General features: G+C 32.8%; 1 protein-coding gene across 1 annotated transcript; it reads right to left on the bottom strand.

Annotated features, from left to right (window-relative positions):
- Window positions 1–737: 737 nt before the first annotated feature.
- On the bottom strand, window positions 738–6,971 carry LOC141701089 (uncharacterized). The gene is made up of 6 exons (XM_074504733.1): window positions 6,938–6,971; window positions 2,590–3,798; window positions 2,397–2,533; window positions 1,668–1,912; window positions 1,478–1,583; window positions 738–1,385 (listed from the first exon to the last, which is right to left on the bottom strand). The coding sequence occupies exons 1-6, from the start codon at window positions 6,969–6,971 to the stop codon at window positions 738–740; spliced, it is 2,379 nt and encodes a 792-aa protein (XP_074360834.1).
- Window positions 6,972–14,797: the final 7,826 nt, after the last annotated feature.

Genomic DNA, 14,797 nt, shown 5'->3' with positions numbered 1-14,797 from the left:
ACAGGAAAAACTTATATTCAAGATCTATATTTGATAATAATTTTTTACAATTGATCTAGTACCTGGAGATCTAACCAAAGCTTTGATTTTAATTCAGGGTCTACATTTGGTCACGTAGGAATGTTGATTGGAATCATAGTCCTAGCCAACATACCAATGTAAGACTGCAAACGGGCTCTAGTTTCCCCATTAGGAATTCCCCATTCATTGGCAGTGACTTTAACTTTCTTCCCGCGAGCTTTCTTGACAATCACTTTGTACATTGCGCATACGCCTCGCTTACCCCAGACTTCCTTGTAGCAGTATTAGTTGTAGTATTTGTCTGTTCTGAGTTAGTCGGTTGAGATTCCGATGCATGCCCTTCATTGTTTTCATCATTGTTCGGAACATCCTCCAGCCGCTTGGGGCTTCCACCGCTAAGATTCTGTGATGCAGTCTTTTCTGATTGCTTTCGTATTTGCTTTTTTGGTGCCATTATTTCCTCTTCCTCTAATCTAAAAAATTAACTAATATTTAACAGATTAGAACAACTACACAGTTCATGGTATAATGTCTAACAGATATGCAGAAAATTAAACAAAATTCTCATTTAATTGTCAAGAAAAATTACAGATAGACTTCTATAACTACATTGAAAAATTACAAGAAAACAGAGATCACAAGCTACATTACAAATAACAAGAAAAATTACAAATAACAAGAAAAATTACAAATAAGGAGAATATATAGCTAGACTCCTATAACTTTTTGACCCATATACCCTCAACATTTTCTCTTCTATTACAAACACTTGCATCATCAATTTTAGCAGGGTCACATGTAGGGATATTAGAACAGAATGGGGGAGGGTTCCAGGAGGTGTCTTCAGGAGCATCTTCATTGTAAACATCATGATAGTCTCGAGTTGTCGCCGATAACACAACGGACCAATTAGCATCAACTGGATCCTCAATATAAAATACTTGGTTGACTTGGTCAACAGAGACATATTTGTCCTTTTTGTGACCTGGTCGATTGAAGTTGACAAGGGTGAAACCAAGATCATCGGACTTGACACCTTTGTTACTTGCTGCCCATGTACATAAAAACAGAGGGGCCTTGAATGCGTGGTAGTCTAATTCCCATATTTCCCTGATCACCCCATAAAATTTTAAATCACTCTCTATAGGATTCATGTCCTTAGCACTAGAGACTTGGACTGTCCTTGCAACTAATGACACACCACTATTCTGAACTACCCTTGCATTATCTCGATCCTTTGTGTGATATCGGACCCCTTCAACAGCATAACTTTCGTAAGTCAAAACTGAAAATGAAGGTTTCCCAGCAAACCATCTTATAGTTTCAGATACGGCTTCCGCATTCTCCCTCATTTCTGTACTGACCTACATATAATTTATTGATGCATATAAGTGGCTACAAATTTAAAAACACGACATATAAAAATAAAAAAGAAGGAAAAATAATGTAAACCAACTTTTTGTTCAAACCAATCAGCAAATTGTCGATTGTGCTCTCCCAATAGCCACTGTACACTCTTCTTTTTCCCTCGATAAATCTCTTCCAAATATTTTTTATGCAACCTGAAATTACTTACATCAAATTCGACTAAACTATACCAAATACAACTTTAACAATTATATGTATACTTTTTATGTTTTACTTACATAACATATGGTTCCACTTCTGAATTATTACGAAGAACTGAAAGATGAGCCTCATCTCGTTCTTTTTCCGCAACTGACTTCATAGTCACACCACCGATTGGACCGGAAATTTTTTCTTCATCTTTCGGAAGACCGGTTGTTCTACTACTCCCGCTATAGAACTCACTGCAAAATTCTATTGACTCTTCTTTGAGGTAAACTTCAGCTATAGAACCTTCTGGATATAATCGGTTTCTTACATAACTCTTCAATATTTATTAAAGCGTTCAAATGGAAACATCCATCTATAAAAAACCGGTCCACATAATCGCAGTTCCCTTACTAGGTGGACCATAAGATGTATCATAACATCAAAAAATGACGGAGGGAATATCTTCTCTAACTCACACAGGGTCAATATCACATCTGCTTGTAATTTATTCAACTTTGACACATCTACAACTTTGTTGCACAGAGAGTTGAAGAAAAAACATAATCTTATGATACTAACCCTAACATTTTTCGGAAGCACTGAACGAATGCAAACAGGTAGTAGTTGTTGGAGAAGGATATGGCAGTCATGGGACTTTAAACCATACAACTTCATATCAATCATCGATACACAATTTCTTATATTTGAAGCATGTCGTATGGAAGTTTCATGTCGTACAATGATGCCAATATTATTTGTTTTTCTTTCCGGGAGAGAGTATAAGGGGCAGGAGGTAGGTATGTTCTTTTCTCACCTACTTCTGGAGCTAAATCAGGCCGTATTCCCATGTCAACCAAATCAAGACGCGAGGCAAGGCTGTCTTTACTCTTGAATTTCATGTGTAGAAGTGTCCCAATTATATTATCACACACGTTCTTTTCGACGTGCATGACATCTAAACAATGTCGAACATGGTGAAACTTCCAATACTCTAACTCAAAAAAAACTGACTGTTTTTTCCATGGAGACTCCACCTTTTTTGGCTTCCCCCCTTTCCAAAACTGAACCTAAGTTGCTGTTGTTGCCCCAACACTTCCTCTCCGCTAAGTGGTTCAGGTGCACAACCAAATTCTTGTTCTCCATTAAAAGCTGTCCTTTGTCTCCTATACGGATGATAAAGATCTAAATACCGATGATGTCCTTGGTAGCTCATTTTTCTACTACGACTTAGATATTTAGCCACGGTCTGATCACCGCATACTGGACATGCCCTATAACCCTTATTAACGTACCCTGACAAATTTCCATATCCCGGAAAGTCATTTATTGTCCACATCAAGATTGCCTTTAGAGTGAAAAAGGATTTGGTATGGGCATCGTACATGTTTGGTTCACCTTCCTCCCACAATTTTTTTAAATCGTCGATCAGTGGCTGGAGATATACGTCAATATCATTACCAGGCTCTTGTGGGCCTGAAATTAATGTTGTTAACATCATAAGCTTCCTCTTCATGCATAACCATGGAGGAAGATTATATGTTACTAACATAACTGGCCAGCAGCTGTACCGATTATTTAATCCATTGTTGTGTGGATTTATACCATCGGCCGCTAATCCTAAACGTATATTTCTTGCCTCGCTACCAAACTCAGGCCACCTACAATCTACATTTCTCCAAGAAGGAGAATCAGAGGGGTGACGCATCTTTCCATCTTTGGATCGATTATTTGCATGCCAACTCATTAATTCAGCAGTAGATGAAGATTTAAACATTCTTTTAAATCTGGGGATTATCGGAAAATACCACATAACCTTAGCTGGCACATTTACCCTAACTTGACCATCTTTCCCAACTTTCCAGCGAGAGAGATGGCATTTGGGACACTCGGAAGAAGACTCGAGAATTGGACCCCTGTATAATACGCAGTCATTTGGACAAGCGTGGAATTTAATATACTCGAGGCCTAAATCAGTCAATGTTTTCTTGGCTTCATACATATTAGACGGAAGCAGATTATCTTTAGGAAGAATTGATCCAATTGATTGAAGCAGATCAGTAAAAGCTTTATCGGAAACTCCAAACCTAGCCTTCCAATTATGTAATTTTAAGACCGACTCCAGTTTAGTACACTCACTTCCCTCAAACAGAGGTTGTTCTGCATCGGCAACAAACCTCTTAAAGTTATCTGACTCTTTATCGCAATCTTCCCTACTATAGGCTGCTTCACACACGTTAAATGTTTCTGAAATTGGTATGGGCTTCGAGGGAGGACAAGTACTACCAACAGATGACCTAGTACTATTATCATGGTTTTCTCCATGCCAAATCCAACCAGAATATCCTAAACTAAACCCTGATTCATAAAGATGACCTCTGATTATATTCACAGAAAACTTTTTGAAGTTAGAGCAGTGTGCACAAGGACAAGGAATTTTCTTGGGGTTTTTAGCATTTTCCTCGGCAAATATCAAGAAGTTTTCAACACCAATTTCATACTGTAGAGAATCCCTATCGGCTTTTATCCAAGACCTATCCATTTAAAACCACCTGGTATGTCACTAAAAAATTCAGTATAAGGCTTATATTTATTTTATAAGCCTAATATTTATTTTAGAAGTCTAACTTGATTTTAAGTATGACATCCACACATAGGGCAGACTATAAACGACATAAGAAAACTGAGAATTCATATTATACATAATGCATATTATACATTTTAATGTTATATATTTTATTATAATATGATATGAATCGATTTGTAATGCATTACGTAATTCATATTATACATTTAATTATAGTACTAGTACTATATATTAACTAGTCATTCGGTACTTAATGTATAATCACTATATAATTAACCATAGTATAATAGTCAGATCACGGATGCAGATTATCAAATTATAAATGTACTATTTTCAACTAAACACTTGCATACACAATCACTAAATTAACCACACACTTGCATCCAAAATTCAGAACACGACTACATTTAAATATAACATACTAATACCAAAATGAATTCTCCTGCACATAATTGCAAATAAAACAAAACTGAGATTTTATATAATACATAATGCATATTATACACAACACATAGATCAACATAAGAACCAACTGCATAGCACATAGACAAAAAACACACTATCAAAACTAACAAAACAAATCAAATGTATAAGCGTACAAAACAGAGTTGGAGAAGAAAACTCACCGAAGATCGAAAAATCAAACAACACTAATGTCCTGCAAAAACAAATCACAACATTACAAACAAATGAAAACCTAATTTACAAAAATAAAAAAAATAAACAAAAATATAAATGTACAACTAAAAAATCCAAATTACCTAAAGCTTTAAATCTTTTTCTCAGATTAGGTCCTGTATACAACAAGAAGAAAAGTATTAGCAACAAGATTTGACACTAAATTAATAAAAAAAATAAGGGTTTCGAATTAGAAAAAACCCCAATTTACAAAATTAGGGTTTTGAATTCAAAAATCCTCAACTTTTGAAACTGGTCTTCATGCAGAGAAGACCAGTTCGATTCAAGAAGATACAACACTTATCGAAGTAGAGAGGTTAAACGAAAGAGGCTTAACGGAGAGATTCAGAGCGGAGAGAGGTTCAGAGAGAGAGAGAGAGAGGTTCCAGAGACAGGTTCGAGAGAGAGAGAGAGAGAGAGAGAGAGAGGTTCGAGAGAGAGAGAGAGAGGTTCGAGAGATTATGATGGTGAGATGATGGCCGGAGTTCAGAGAGATTGTGAGGGGAGAGAGGTGAGAGAGAGAGAGAGGGGTTCGAGAGAGAGAGACAGGTTTGAGAGAGAGAGAACAGTTTTCTATTTTTTAGTTTTTAGTTTTTTTGTTTTGATTTTGTGTCTGAAGATTGATTTTTGGGGGGAACCAAAATTTGGTTAAGGGGGGAGAATTTTGGGATTGGGGGAATGTAGAACTAAACTGAATGAAATTTCACTAACGGGGGAAGAAATGGTGGGCGCGAATTTTGTTTTTTTTTTTTGGTGAATTTTAGACATCGGTTTAATTATAACCGATGTCTACAAAGAACAAAGACATCACAAAAACACGGGGTGATGTCAATACTCTTTTTAACATCAGTGGCAAAGTTAACCGATGTCTAATGTGTGATGTCTATTGACATTATTCTTGTAGTGCCATCAAATCTGAACGTGTCAAACTACCAAATGAGAAAATAATAATTTATCTTTGCACTCGTCTGTTAACAAGCTGAAATCAGATGAGGGCTAAGAGTCAGATGAAGAAATGACTTTCATGTCAAGGAAAATCAAGAAACTGATTGAAAAGAAGAACAGAATGAGGAGAGACAAAGGAAAAGCTTTTGGTGCAAAGAAAAATTCAAAGGCAGACACATGTCATGAATGCGGAAACAAAATTTACTTCAAAAGAGATTGCTACAAGCTGAAAAATAAGTTAAAACGGCCTAAACATGAAGCTGATTTCAGAGACAAGAGGAAATCTAAAGCACTTCTGACTTGAAGTGATGATTAAGATTCAAATTATGATGAGTCAAGTGGAGAGATGGTTAACTTAGATTATGTAAGACTTGAAAAATCACGTGAAACTGATTACAATAGATTAGACTCAAGTAGCGATGTAAATTCTTTTAGTTCTAAAGTACATTATATTTTTTCTTTAGACGAACTAGCCATGCAGGATAAAGCTATTCAATCAATGATTGAGCTTATGAATTTAAAGAATGAGAATTATGAGCTTGAATAAGAAAATATTCATCTTTGAACAGTCATTTTAGATCTAATGGATTCCAAATCAAATGTTGGAATAATAAAAAATCTCAAGGAACAAATTGCTCAACTTAAAAAAACAACCAACAAATTATTAGTAGGAATGAACAAAAGAACTCAAGGAAGAACAAGCTAAGAAGAATAAGCTAAGAAGATCAAGGAACTGGAAGATGAAATCAAGAATCTTCAAAAATAAAGGGGAAAGTTTGTTCAAGGAAAAGAAGTACTCAAATCTATGATCCAACAAACTCGAGTTCCATTGGATAAAGGTGGTCTTCGAATGGTATCTACATTAAATGATCATTCTCTGAAGTATGAAGGCAAAAATGGGATTTGAAGTGACTATGTTCTGCCCAGGAAAGGTTGCAACACAGGTGGGAAAAAAGGTCATCTAGCTAAGCAATACAAAGTTAAACGGGCAGTGTCAAAAAGATGGAATAGACAGACAGCTCACCGGAGCAAGCTGTTAAACGAAAATGGCAAGCTGACAAGACCGGCAGAACAAAGAATCAGACTCCCAAAATGTTTAAAATTAGGCTAAAAAAATATGATTTGAATGTTTTATATGTTCTATCTACTAACCATGCTGGACCCAAGCTAAAATGGGTACCAACATGTTTAGTTATCTTTATTTGTTTTGTAGGTTTGTCTCGTGGCCAAATTAAAGTCAAATTAATGGATTTTGGATGGTGGTGCAACAATGCACATGAGTGGAGACAAATCTCAGTTTCTTAGTCTAAAGATGAAGAAGGGTGGAAGTGTCATAATTGATGATAACAAGACTCTTTCTATTCTTGGAAAAGGAAAAATTAGTAATTGTATTGTGTTTTTAAATAAAGCTCAATATGTTAAAGATCTTACTTAAAATCTGCTTAGTATAAGTCAATTATTTAATGATGGTCATAAATTAGGTTTGGTCAACATGAGTGTATTATACTTGTGGGTTCTAATAAAATTCCTCTAGTTGCTAGTATAGAATTTTTTTATATATGTATTGGATTTTGAAGAACAGGAACAATCATGTTATTTAGAAGCAATTGGTATAAGTCTAGAAATTTTGCCTAAAAGGCTTGGACATGCACACATGAAATTACTTAGCAAGCTATCAATAAAATAGCTAGTTCGAGGATTACCAAAATTGAAGTATGTTAAGATGGAAACATGTACTGCTTGTCAACTAGAAAAGCAAATCAGAACATCACACAAAGTCAAGAAAGTGGTATCAACTTCTAAACCTTTAGAGATTTATTTGGTCCAGAAGCTTATAAGAGTATTGCAGGTGGTATGCTTTTGTTCTTGTTGATGATTATTCTAGCTATACTTGGGTATTGTTTTTATCTACAAAATATTGTGCATTTATTCCAAAAGGACTTATAGATCTACGAAGTGATCTATAAGCTAATCAAGTTACTTTAGAATAAGCTTGAAACAAGACTTATAGATCTACGAAGTGATCATGGTGGTTAATTCCAAAAGGACTTTATTCCTTACTGTAAAAAAAATACACATCAATTTTTTGCATCTCGTACACCACAACAAAAAGGAGTTGTGGAGCATAAGAACATGCCATTGCAAGAAATAACATGGACTTTGCTTCAGGAAAGCAAGTTGCCAAGGACTGTTTGGGCAAAAGCTGTCAACACAACAAGTTATGTTCTTAACATAGTGCTAATCAGGCCATTACTCAACAAGATTCCATATGAATTGAGGAAGAAGAAACCTAATATTGGGTACTGCAATATCTTTGGTACAAAGTGCTTTATAATTAAAATTCTGAAAGGGATGGTAAATTGGGTTCTAAATCTTATGAAGTTACATTTTTAGGTTATTCTTTAACAGGTCATGCATATAGAGTGTATAATATATATATAAAAATGTTGTTAAAGAGTCTATTGATGTCTCATTTCAAGAGTTTAATGATGATCTATCAAGGGAAGAGGAAGACGTTACAGGTACTTGTACTGGCAGCGAGCTGGCAGTGAAGAATACTGATTCGCAGTAAGTTGACAAGTCAAAAGATGCAACTCCAGAAGTTGATAAAAAAGATGGAACTTCTTCATCTATTGATAAAACTTTGGAACAGTTATCTAGACTTACTTTGAAAGGTCCAAGGGAAAATAGAGCGACTGAGAAGCTTTAGAATATATTTTGATGGTAAGTATCTATTTGAACAAATGAGGAAGTCATAGCTCAAAATTCTCTACCAAAGTCATCTCAGACAGTGACAAATCATCCTCCAAAATTAATTTTGGTGATAGATCAGAAGGAATTAAGATAAGAAAAGGTGCAACAAATATTTGTGCTTTTTCAGCTTTTCCAAGCTAGGGAGGAAACACATAATATCAATGAAGCTCTTAATAATGAAAATTGGATCATGGAAATGCTAGAAGAACTCAATCAATTTGATAAATGTGATGTTTGCGTGGCACAAGAATACAATCAATAAGAAGGCATTAATTTTGATTAAAATTATGCTCATGTTCCAAGATTGGAATCAATCAGAATACTACTTTCATTTGCATGCTACAATAAAATCAAGTTATACCAAATGGATGTAAAGAGTGTGTTCTTAAATGGATTTCTTAAAAAGGAAGTTTATGTCAAGAAACCTCCATGATTTGAGAATGAAAAATATCCTAATTACACTACACCAAGATAGGCCAATTACGACGGAAAAAAATGTGCGCCCAATTTACGACGGAAAAAAGTAAAACGTCGTAATTATTTACGACGAAAGCCAAAACCGTCGTAAGTTTAGTATTTTATTAATAAAATTATGCACGACACGATTAAACAAAAATAAAAATTATTTGAAGTTGCGACGATTTAAACATTTTGTCGTAAGTTAACTATTTTTATAAAAAATTTAAATTGAAATTGAATAAAAAATATTTTATCTAAATTTACAACGAAATATTTGCGACGGAAAAAATTGGATGGTCAAATTAACGACGGAAATTAAAATTCGTCGTAAGTTATCAAAGAGGGAAATTTAACCTTTTTCCCAAAAAAATTGGAGGGAAAATAAAAATCATTTGAAGCTGGGACGATGTGAACATTTCATCGTAAGTTAAATATTTTTATTAAAATTTTAAATTGAAATTAAATAAAAAAATATTTCATCTCAATTTACGACAAAATTTTTGTGACGGAAAATATTTGAACATCCAATTTACGATTGAAATTAAAATTTTGGCGGTAAATTTGACTTTTCTCAAATTTTTTGCGGATAATAATTTATGACAGATTCTGTCTTAAATTAGCACATGATTTTTGATAATTTCAATTTTTAAGAAATATTATTTCATGATACAACCATATTAATGTCAATATTTATTTATTTGGGTGACATTTGAAGAATTTCAGAAAAAATTAAATATTTTGATAAAATAATTTAATATGAAACATTTATTATATCACTAATATATATATATATATATATATATATATATATTCATCCATACGGTAGGATCGTTGAAAATTATTTTTAAAATAATCGTAACACTAATTCAGGATTCAACACTAGTTATTTGTACTAGTCAAACTGATACCTGACTATTAAAATGTCAAACCAAATAAAATTATTTTAAACTGAAATTTTGGTTATATCACTAATATATATATATATATATATATATTGACATCCATATGGTTGGATCGTTGAAAAATATTTATAAAATAATCGAGACACTAATTCAAGATTCAACATTAGTCAGCTATACTAGTCAAACTGATGCTTGACTATTAAAATGTCAAACCAAATAAATTTATTTTGATATGAAATTTTGGTTATATCACAAATATATATATCTATCAACATCCATACGGTTGGATCGTTGAAAAATATCTTTTAAATAATTGAATACTAATTCAAGATTCAACACTAGTTAGTTGTACTAGTCAAACTAAAGCTTGAGTGTTAAAATGTCAAACCAAATAAAATTATTTTGATATGAAATTTTGGTTATATCACTAATATATATATGGGGCTACTCCAATAGAAACCAATTTAGAATGGAAACTAGAAACCAAATAATTTTCTTTTTAAAATTAATTTGAAATATAACACATATGGTATGCAAATCGATCGTTGAGAGATGTTGAAAAATACAGTGAAATCATATTTTTTAAAAAAATTACGGTTTGACGCGAAATATCAAATTAAAAACGGAGGGGAAAAGCTGAAATTGGGTGTGGGAGGGTGCAGGATAGTTGGGTGGTGTGATTTAGGGGGGACCATTAGATTAGGTAGATCTAATGGCTTACATTGGTTCTAAGTTTCTATATTAATTTTAGTTTGTATTTGACCATTCCTCTATATATATATATCTATATCTATTGATATCCATACAGTTCGATCGTTGAAAAATATTTTTATAATAATCGAAACACTAATTCAAGATTCAACACTAGTTAGCTGTACTAGTCAAAATGATGCTTGACTGTTAAAATGTCAAAACAAATCAATTTATTTTGTTATGAAATTTTGGTTATATCACTAATATATATATTTATTGACATCCATATGGTTGGATCGTTGAAAAATATTGTTAAAATAATAAAAACACTAATTCAAGATTCAACACTTGTTAGTTGTACTAGTCAAACTGATGTTTGACTGTTAAAATGTCAAACAAAATAAAATTATTTTGATATGAGATTTTGGTTATATCACTAATATATATATTTATTGACATCCATACTGTTGGATCGTTGAAAGATATTTTTAAAATAATTGAAACACTAATTAAAGATTTAACACTAGTTAGTTGTACTAGTCAAACTGATGATTGACTGTTAAAATGTCAAACCAAATAAAATTATTTTGATATAAAATTTTGGTTATATCACTAATATATATATCTATTGACATCCATACTGGTTCGATCGTAGAAAAATATTTTTAAAATAATCGAAACACTAATTCAAGATTCAACACTAGTTAGCTATACTAGTCAAACTCATGCTTGACTGTTCAAAAGTCAAACCAAATAAAATTATTTTGATATGAAATTTTGGTTATATCACTAATATAAATATATCTATTGACATCCATACGGTTCGATCGTTGAAAAATATTTTTAAAATAATAGAAACACAAATTCAGGATTAAATACCAGTTAGCTGTACTAGTCAAACTCATGCTTGACTGTTAAAATGGCAAACCAAATAAAATTATTTTGATATGAAATTTTGGTTATATAACTAATATATATATATATATATATATATTTACATCCGTACGGTTGGATCATTCATAAATATTTTTTAAAAAATCGAAACATCAACATGGGACTAAACACGGATAAGTAGCACTGGTTAAATCATTGGTTGATTGTTAAAATAGCAAATCAAATAAATTAATTTTTTTCTGAAACTTTTGTCATATCACCAATATACACAGTTCTTGACATCCGTATGGTTGGATCATTTATAAATATTTTTAAAAACCAAAATATTGATAGAGAACTTGACACTGGTAAGTAGTTTTAGTCGAATCACTAAAATATAAACATCTTTTGTTTTTTGAGTATCTAATCATATAGATGTCAATATTTTATTTTTTTTAAGTAATATTTTGTTTTACTAAATTAATAATATGTTGTAATTTTAATGTAAAAGAAAAAATTAAGTATTACTTTGAGTCCTAAATAAATAAATAATATAAAAGTGATAAATACATTTTTAAATAAATAAAATCTTATAGATAAATGAGTTAGATATTTAAATATTATTTAAGATATTTTGTTTAATATATTTATATAAATTTTAAAATACAGGTAAATTTTAAATCGCGCTCATTATTTCATTTTTTCACGGGCCACCTATTTATTTTTTCACTTAATCCTGTTTTTGATTAACCCCTCTTTGTCTCAATCGCTCTTCCAACTCCCTCTCTCTCTTCCTCTCTCTCCTAACTCTTATTCTCTCCCTCTAGTTACTTTAAGTATAGATCTAGTCACGGAGTGTCAAATTAATTGATTTCAGCTTCTCTGGACACGGTTGTGTGTCAAATTTGAAAGTTTTAATTAAGGTTTCTTCAAATTGGGGTTCTAGATTTCAATTAGGGTTCAAATCAAAGTTTCTCTACTTAAACTTGACTTATTATGTTCTCTCTTTCGTTTCAGGTCCTCTTCAGTTGATTTTGAGGGAAGTGGAGGAGGGGGATTGTCTCCTGGGAAGTTGAGGAGTTTGTTGATGGGAGTTGAGAAGTTGAGAAAACAAGGAAGGCCTCAAGAAGATGAAGAAATGGATTCTAGTTTTGACTTGAGATCTCAAGATTTTGAGATCCATGACAATGGTATTTTACACACACAAAAAATATTTTTTGTTTTTGTGATTTCTGGATTTTTAACTTTATGAAATAATGGTATTTAAGTGTTTTTTTGTCTGATTTATATGGCTTGATATAAGTGGAAAGTGTGCTAGTATCAATGATGACAAAATAACAACTAGATCGATGAAGTGGAAAGTGTGTTGTATTGTATAACCGGTAGAACAGGTAGCTTGCTTTGCTTCTATATGACTAACAGGTAGAAGTGGAAAGTGTGGTAGTATCAATAATTTCAAGTTTTGGACGGAGTAATCGATGATGGGAGCATACTAAATGTTACTCCTATAAGATAAAACAATCTATGAAATAGCAAGTTTAATATAAATGCAGTGGTGCTGATTTTTAGTCACAAGTTTAATATCAAAGTATGAGTCCTAAATAGAATTGATCTGTATTTTAAAATTTAATTGTTGTTATTGAGGAGAGTTTGCTAAGAGTAGAAATTTGCTCTTATTAGATCGGAATAGTTGCTGAAGCAAATTGAATAAGGGTTTTAATATGCCATATTTCTCTATCTCTATGTGTATATATGTACATGTAATTGTGCTAATTCTAATTGTCTAGCAGTGAAGTTATATTGTTGCGTAGAGTATGGTTTATTAGCCATTTGCTGGTTTTTAGATCGGAATTTAACGCTAGCAGTAAAGTTCGGGTTTTGATGTGGGGGTTCATCCATTGCATCAAATTCAAATATTTCTGAAAAGTTCACGCCAGAATTTTAATCAGATAACAAGGCTAATAATGTTAAACTAGTCAAGGAATATGATATTAAGTTCCATGCTTGAGACATTTTCTTTTCCCCGGTAGCAATTCGATGTAACACCAGAGTAACATGCCAATTGTTGAATACATAAACCAGAAACATACCGTTCCACAGAGGATCAGATTTATGGAAATTGATTGAGCTGATTTTAGTCCTACCATTGCAGCTAAACACTACATAAACATCAGAGAACCCAGTTGACTCAACAGTGGCCAAGTTGTTCCCTTCAAGCAAGGCAACGGTTAGTAACCACCCTTCCCCCTGTGCTTTAAGTCCATGGTCACTGCCTATGTTTTTAATTATGAAATGATGAGATAAGTTAACAGAAAAAGATTGATGTAATAACACAATAAATACAAATAAATATTATCTAGTTGGATTGGATGAGAAGCAGTAGGAATCAATAAGAATGTAGAAAGTACAAAAATATGTATCTCTTGATTTAATTTAGGTTAGAAACGCAAAATCTAGATATGTATAGCATGTTGGCAGTACGAAACTCAAATTATCAGTATCATACCACAGTTAAATATATAAGAGACTGTACTTACTAAATCACCTGGTTCTTAGCAGGAGAGTAAACATTTTACTTCAAATTAATTACAAAATTGACTTGAAGAACATACATACTTTAGATAAATACCTCTCTTAACCCTGGCATGCATAAAACGTGATACAAGTGCCAGCACCTGTTGACCTTGAAGAACTAATATAAAACATGCAATAACTTCCCCAACAGAATCTGGCAAGTCCAACCTAACAAATTCAAGCCCTTGAACTGTGTTAGATATGGTTAAGCAGAGGTGCAAAAGCAGATAAAACCCCATAAAAATGGTAGATGTTGTCGTAAAATTAGCAAAATACTAGATACCCAGTTTCCAGAGTCCGACTGTGGCTCCACCTGTAGTGATGCTAAAACTTGTTCCTTGTCGGAAGCAATGTCCATAGGATCAACTAGGCGTACATTTTGAGCCAACAAAGTAGCATGCTGCTCAACACTTTCTCTTACACCTTGTCTTGCCCCATTTTCTATCATACCTCGCATCATATATCGTACTCTGCAAAAAGTTAAATTGGCTTTTATAACCGGTCTTGTCCCTAAAGCGAAATCTATCTCATTTGAAAGGATTTTTATTTCATGCTACCGGGGTAATTTGTACTTGAAGCAGGCTGTTGTCGGGCACCCAGTCATTGATCCTGTTTGTGGGGAAAAGGTTGATACCTCTGGATTTGGTTGATTATATTCACTTGAGATGAAGTAGTGAAAACTGAAAAGTTTATTTCGTAGAGAATTAATCTTGTAAATCGGGAACGAGTCTCGTTGTCGGGAGGGGTACTTTTACCG

The sequence above is a fragment of the Apium graveolens genome, unplaced genomic scaffold (genome assembly GCF_009905375.1).
Source record: "Apium graveolens cultivar Ventura unplaced genomic scaffold, ASM990537v1 ctg3331, whole genome shotgun sequence".
In the NCBI taxonomy this organism is placed as follows: domain Eukaryota; kingdom Viridiplantae; phylum Streptophyta; class Magnoliopsida; order Apiales; family Apiaceae; genus Apium; species Apium graveolens.
The sequence above is the reverse complement of the archived record's forward strand: the minus strand, read 5'-3'. Positions and strand labels throughout refer to the sequence as shown.

Bases quoted from the DNA above. Each gene is read 5' to 3' on its own strand.
- LOC141701089 (XM_074504733.1), bottom strand. From the start codon at position 6,971: ATGTTGGTACCCATTTTAGCTTGGGTCCAGCATG. The intron at 1,913-2,396 runs GTAGGTGAGAAA...TAAATATTGAAG, and splicing joins GGCCTGATTTAGCTCCAGAA to AGTTATGTAAGAAACCGATT. The intron at 1,584-1,667 runs GTAAGTAAAACA...AAGTAATTTCAG, and splicing joins GAAGTGGAACCATATGTTAT to GTTGCATAAAAAATATTTGG.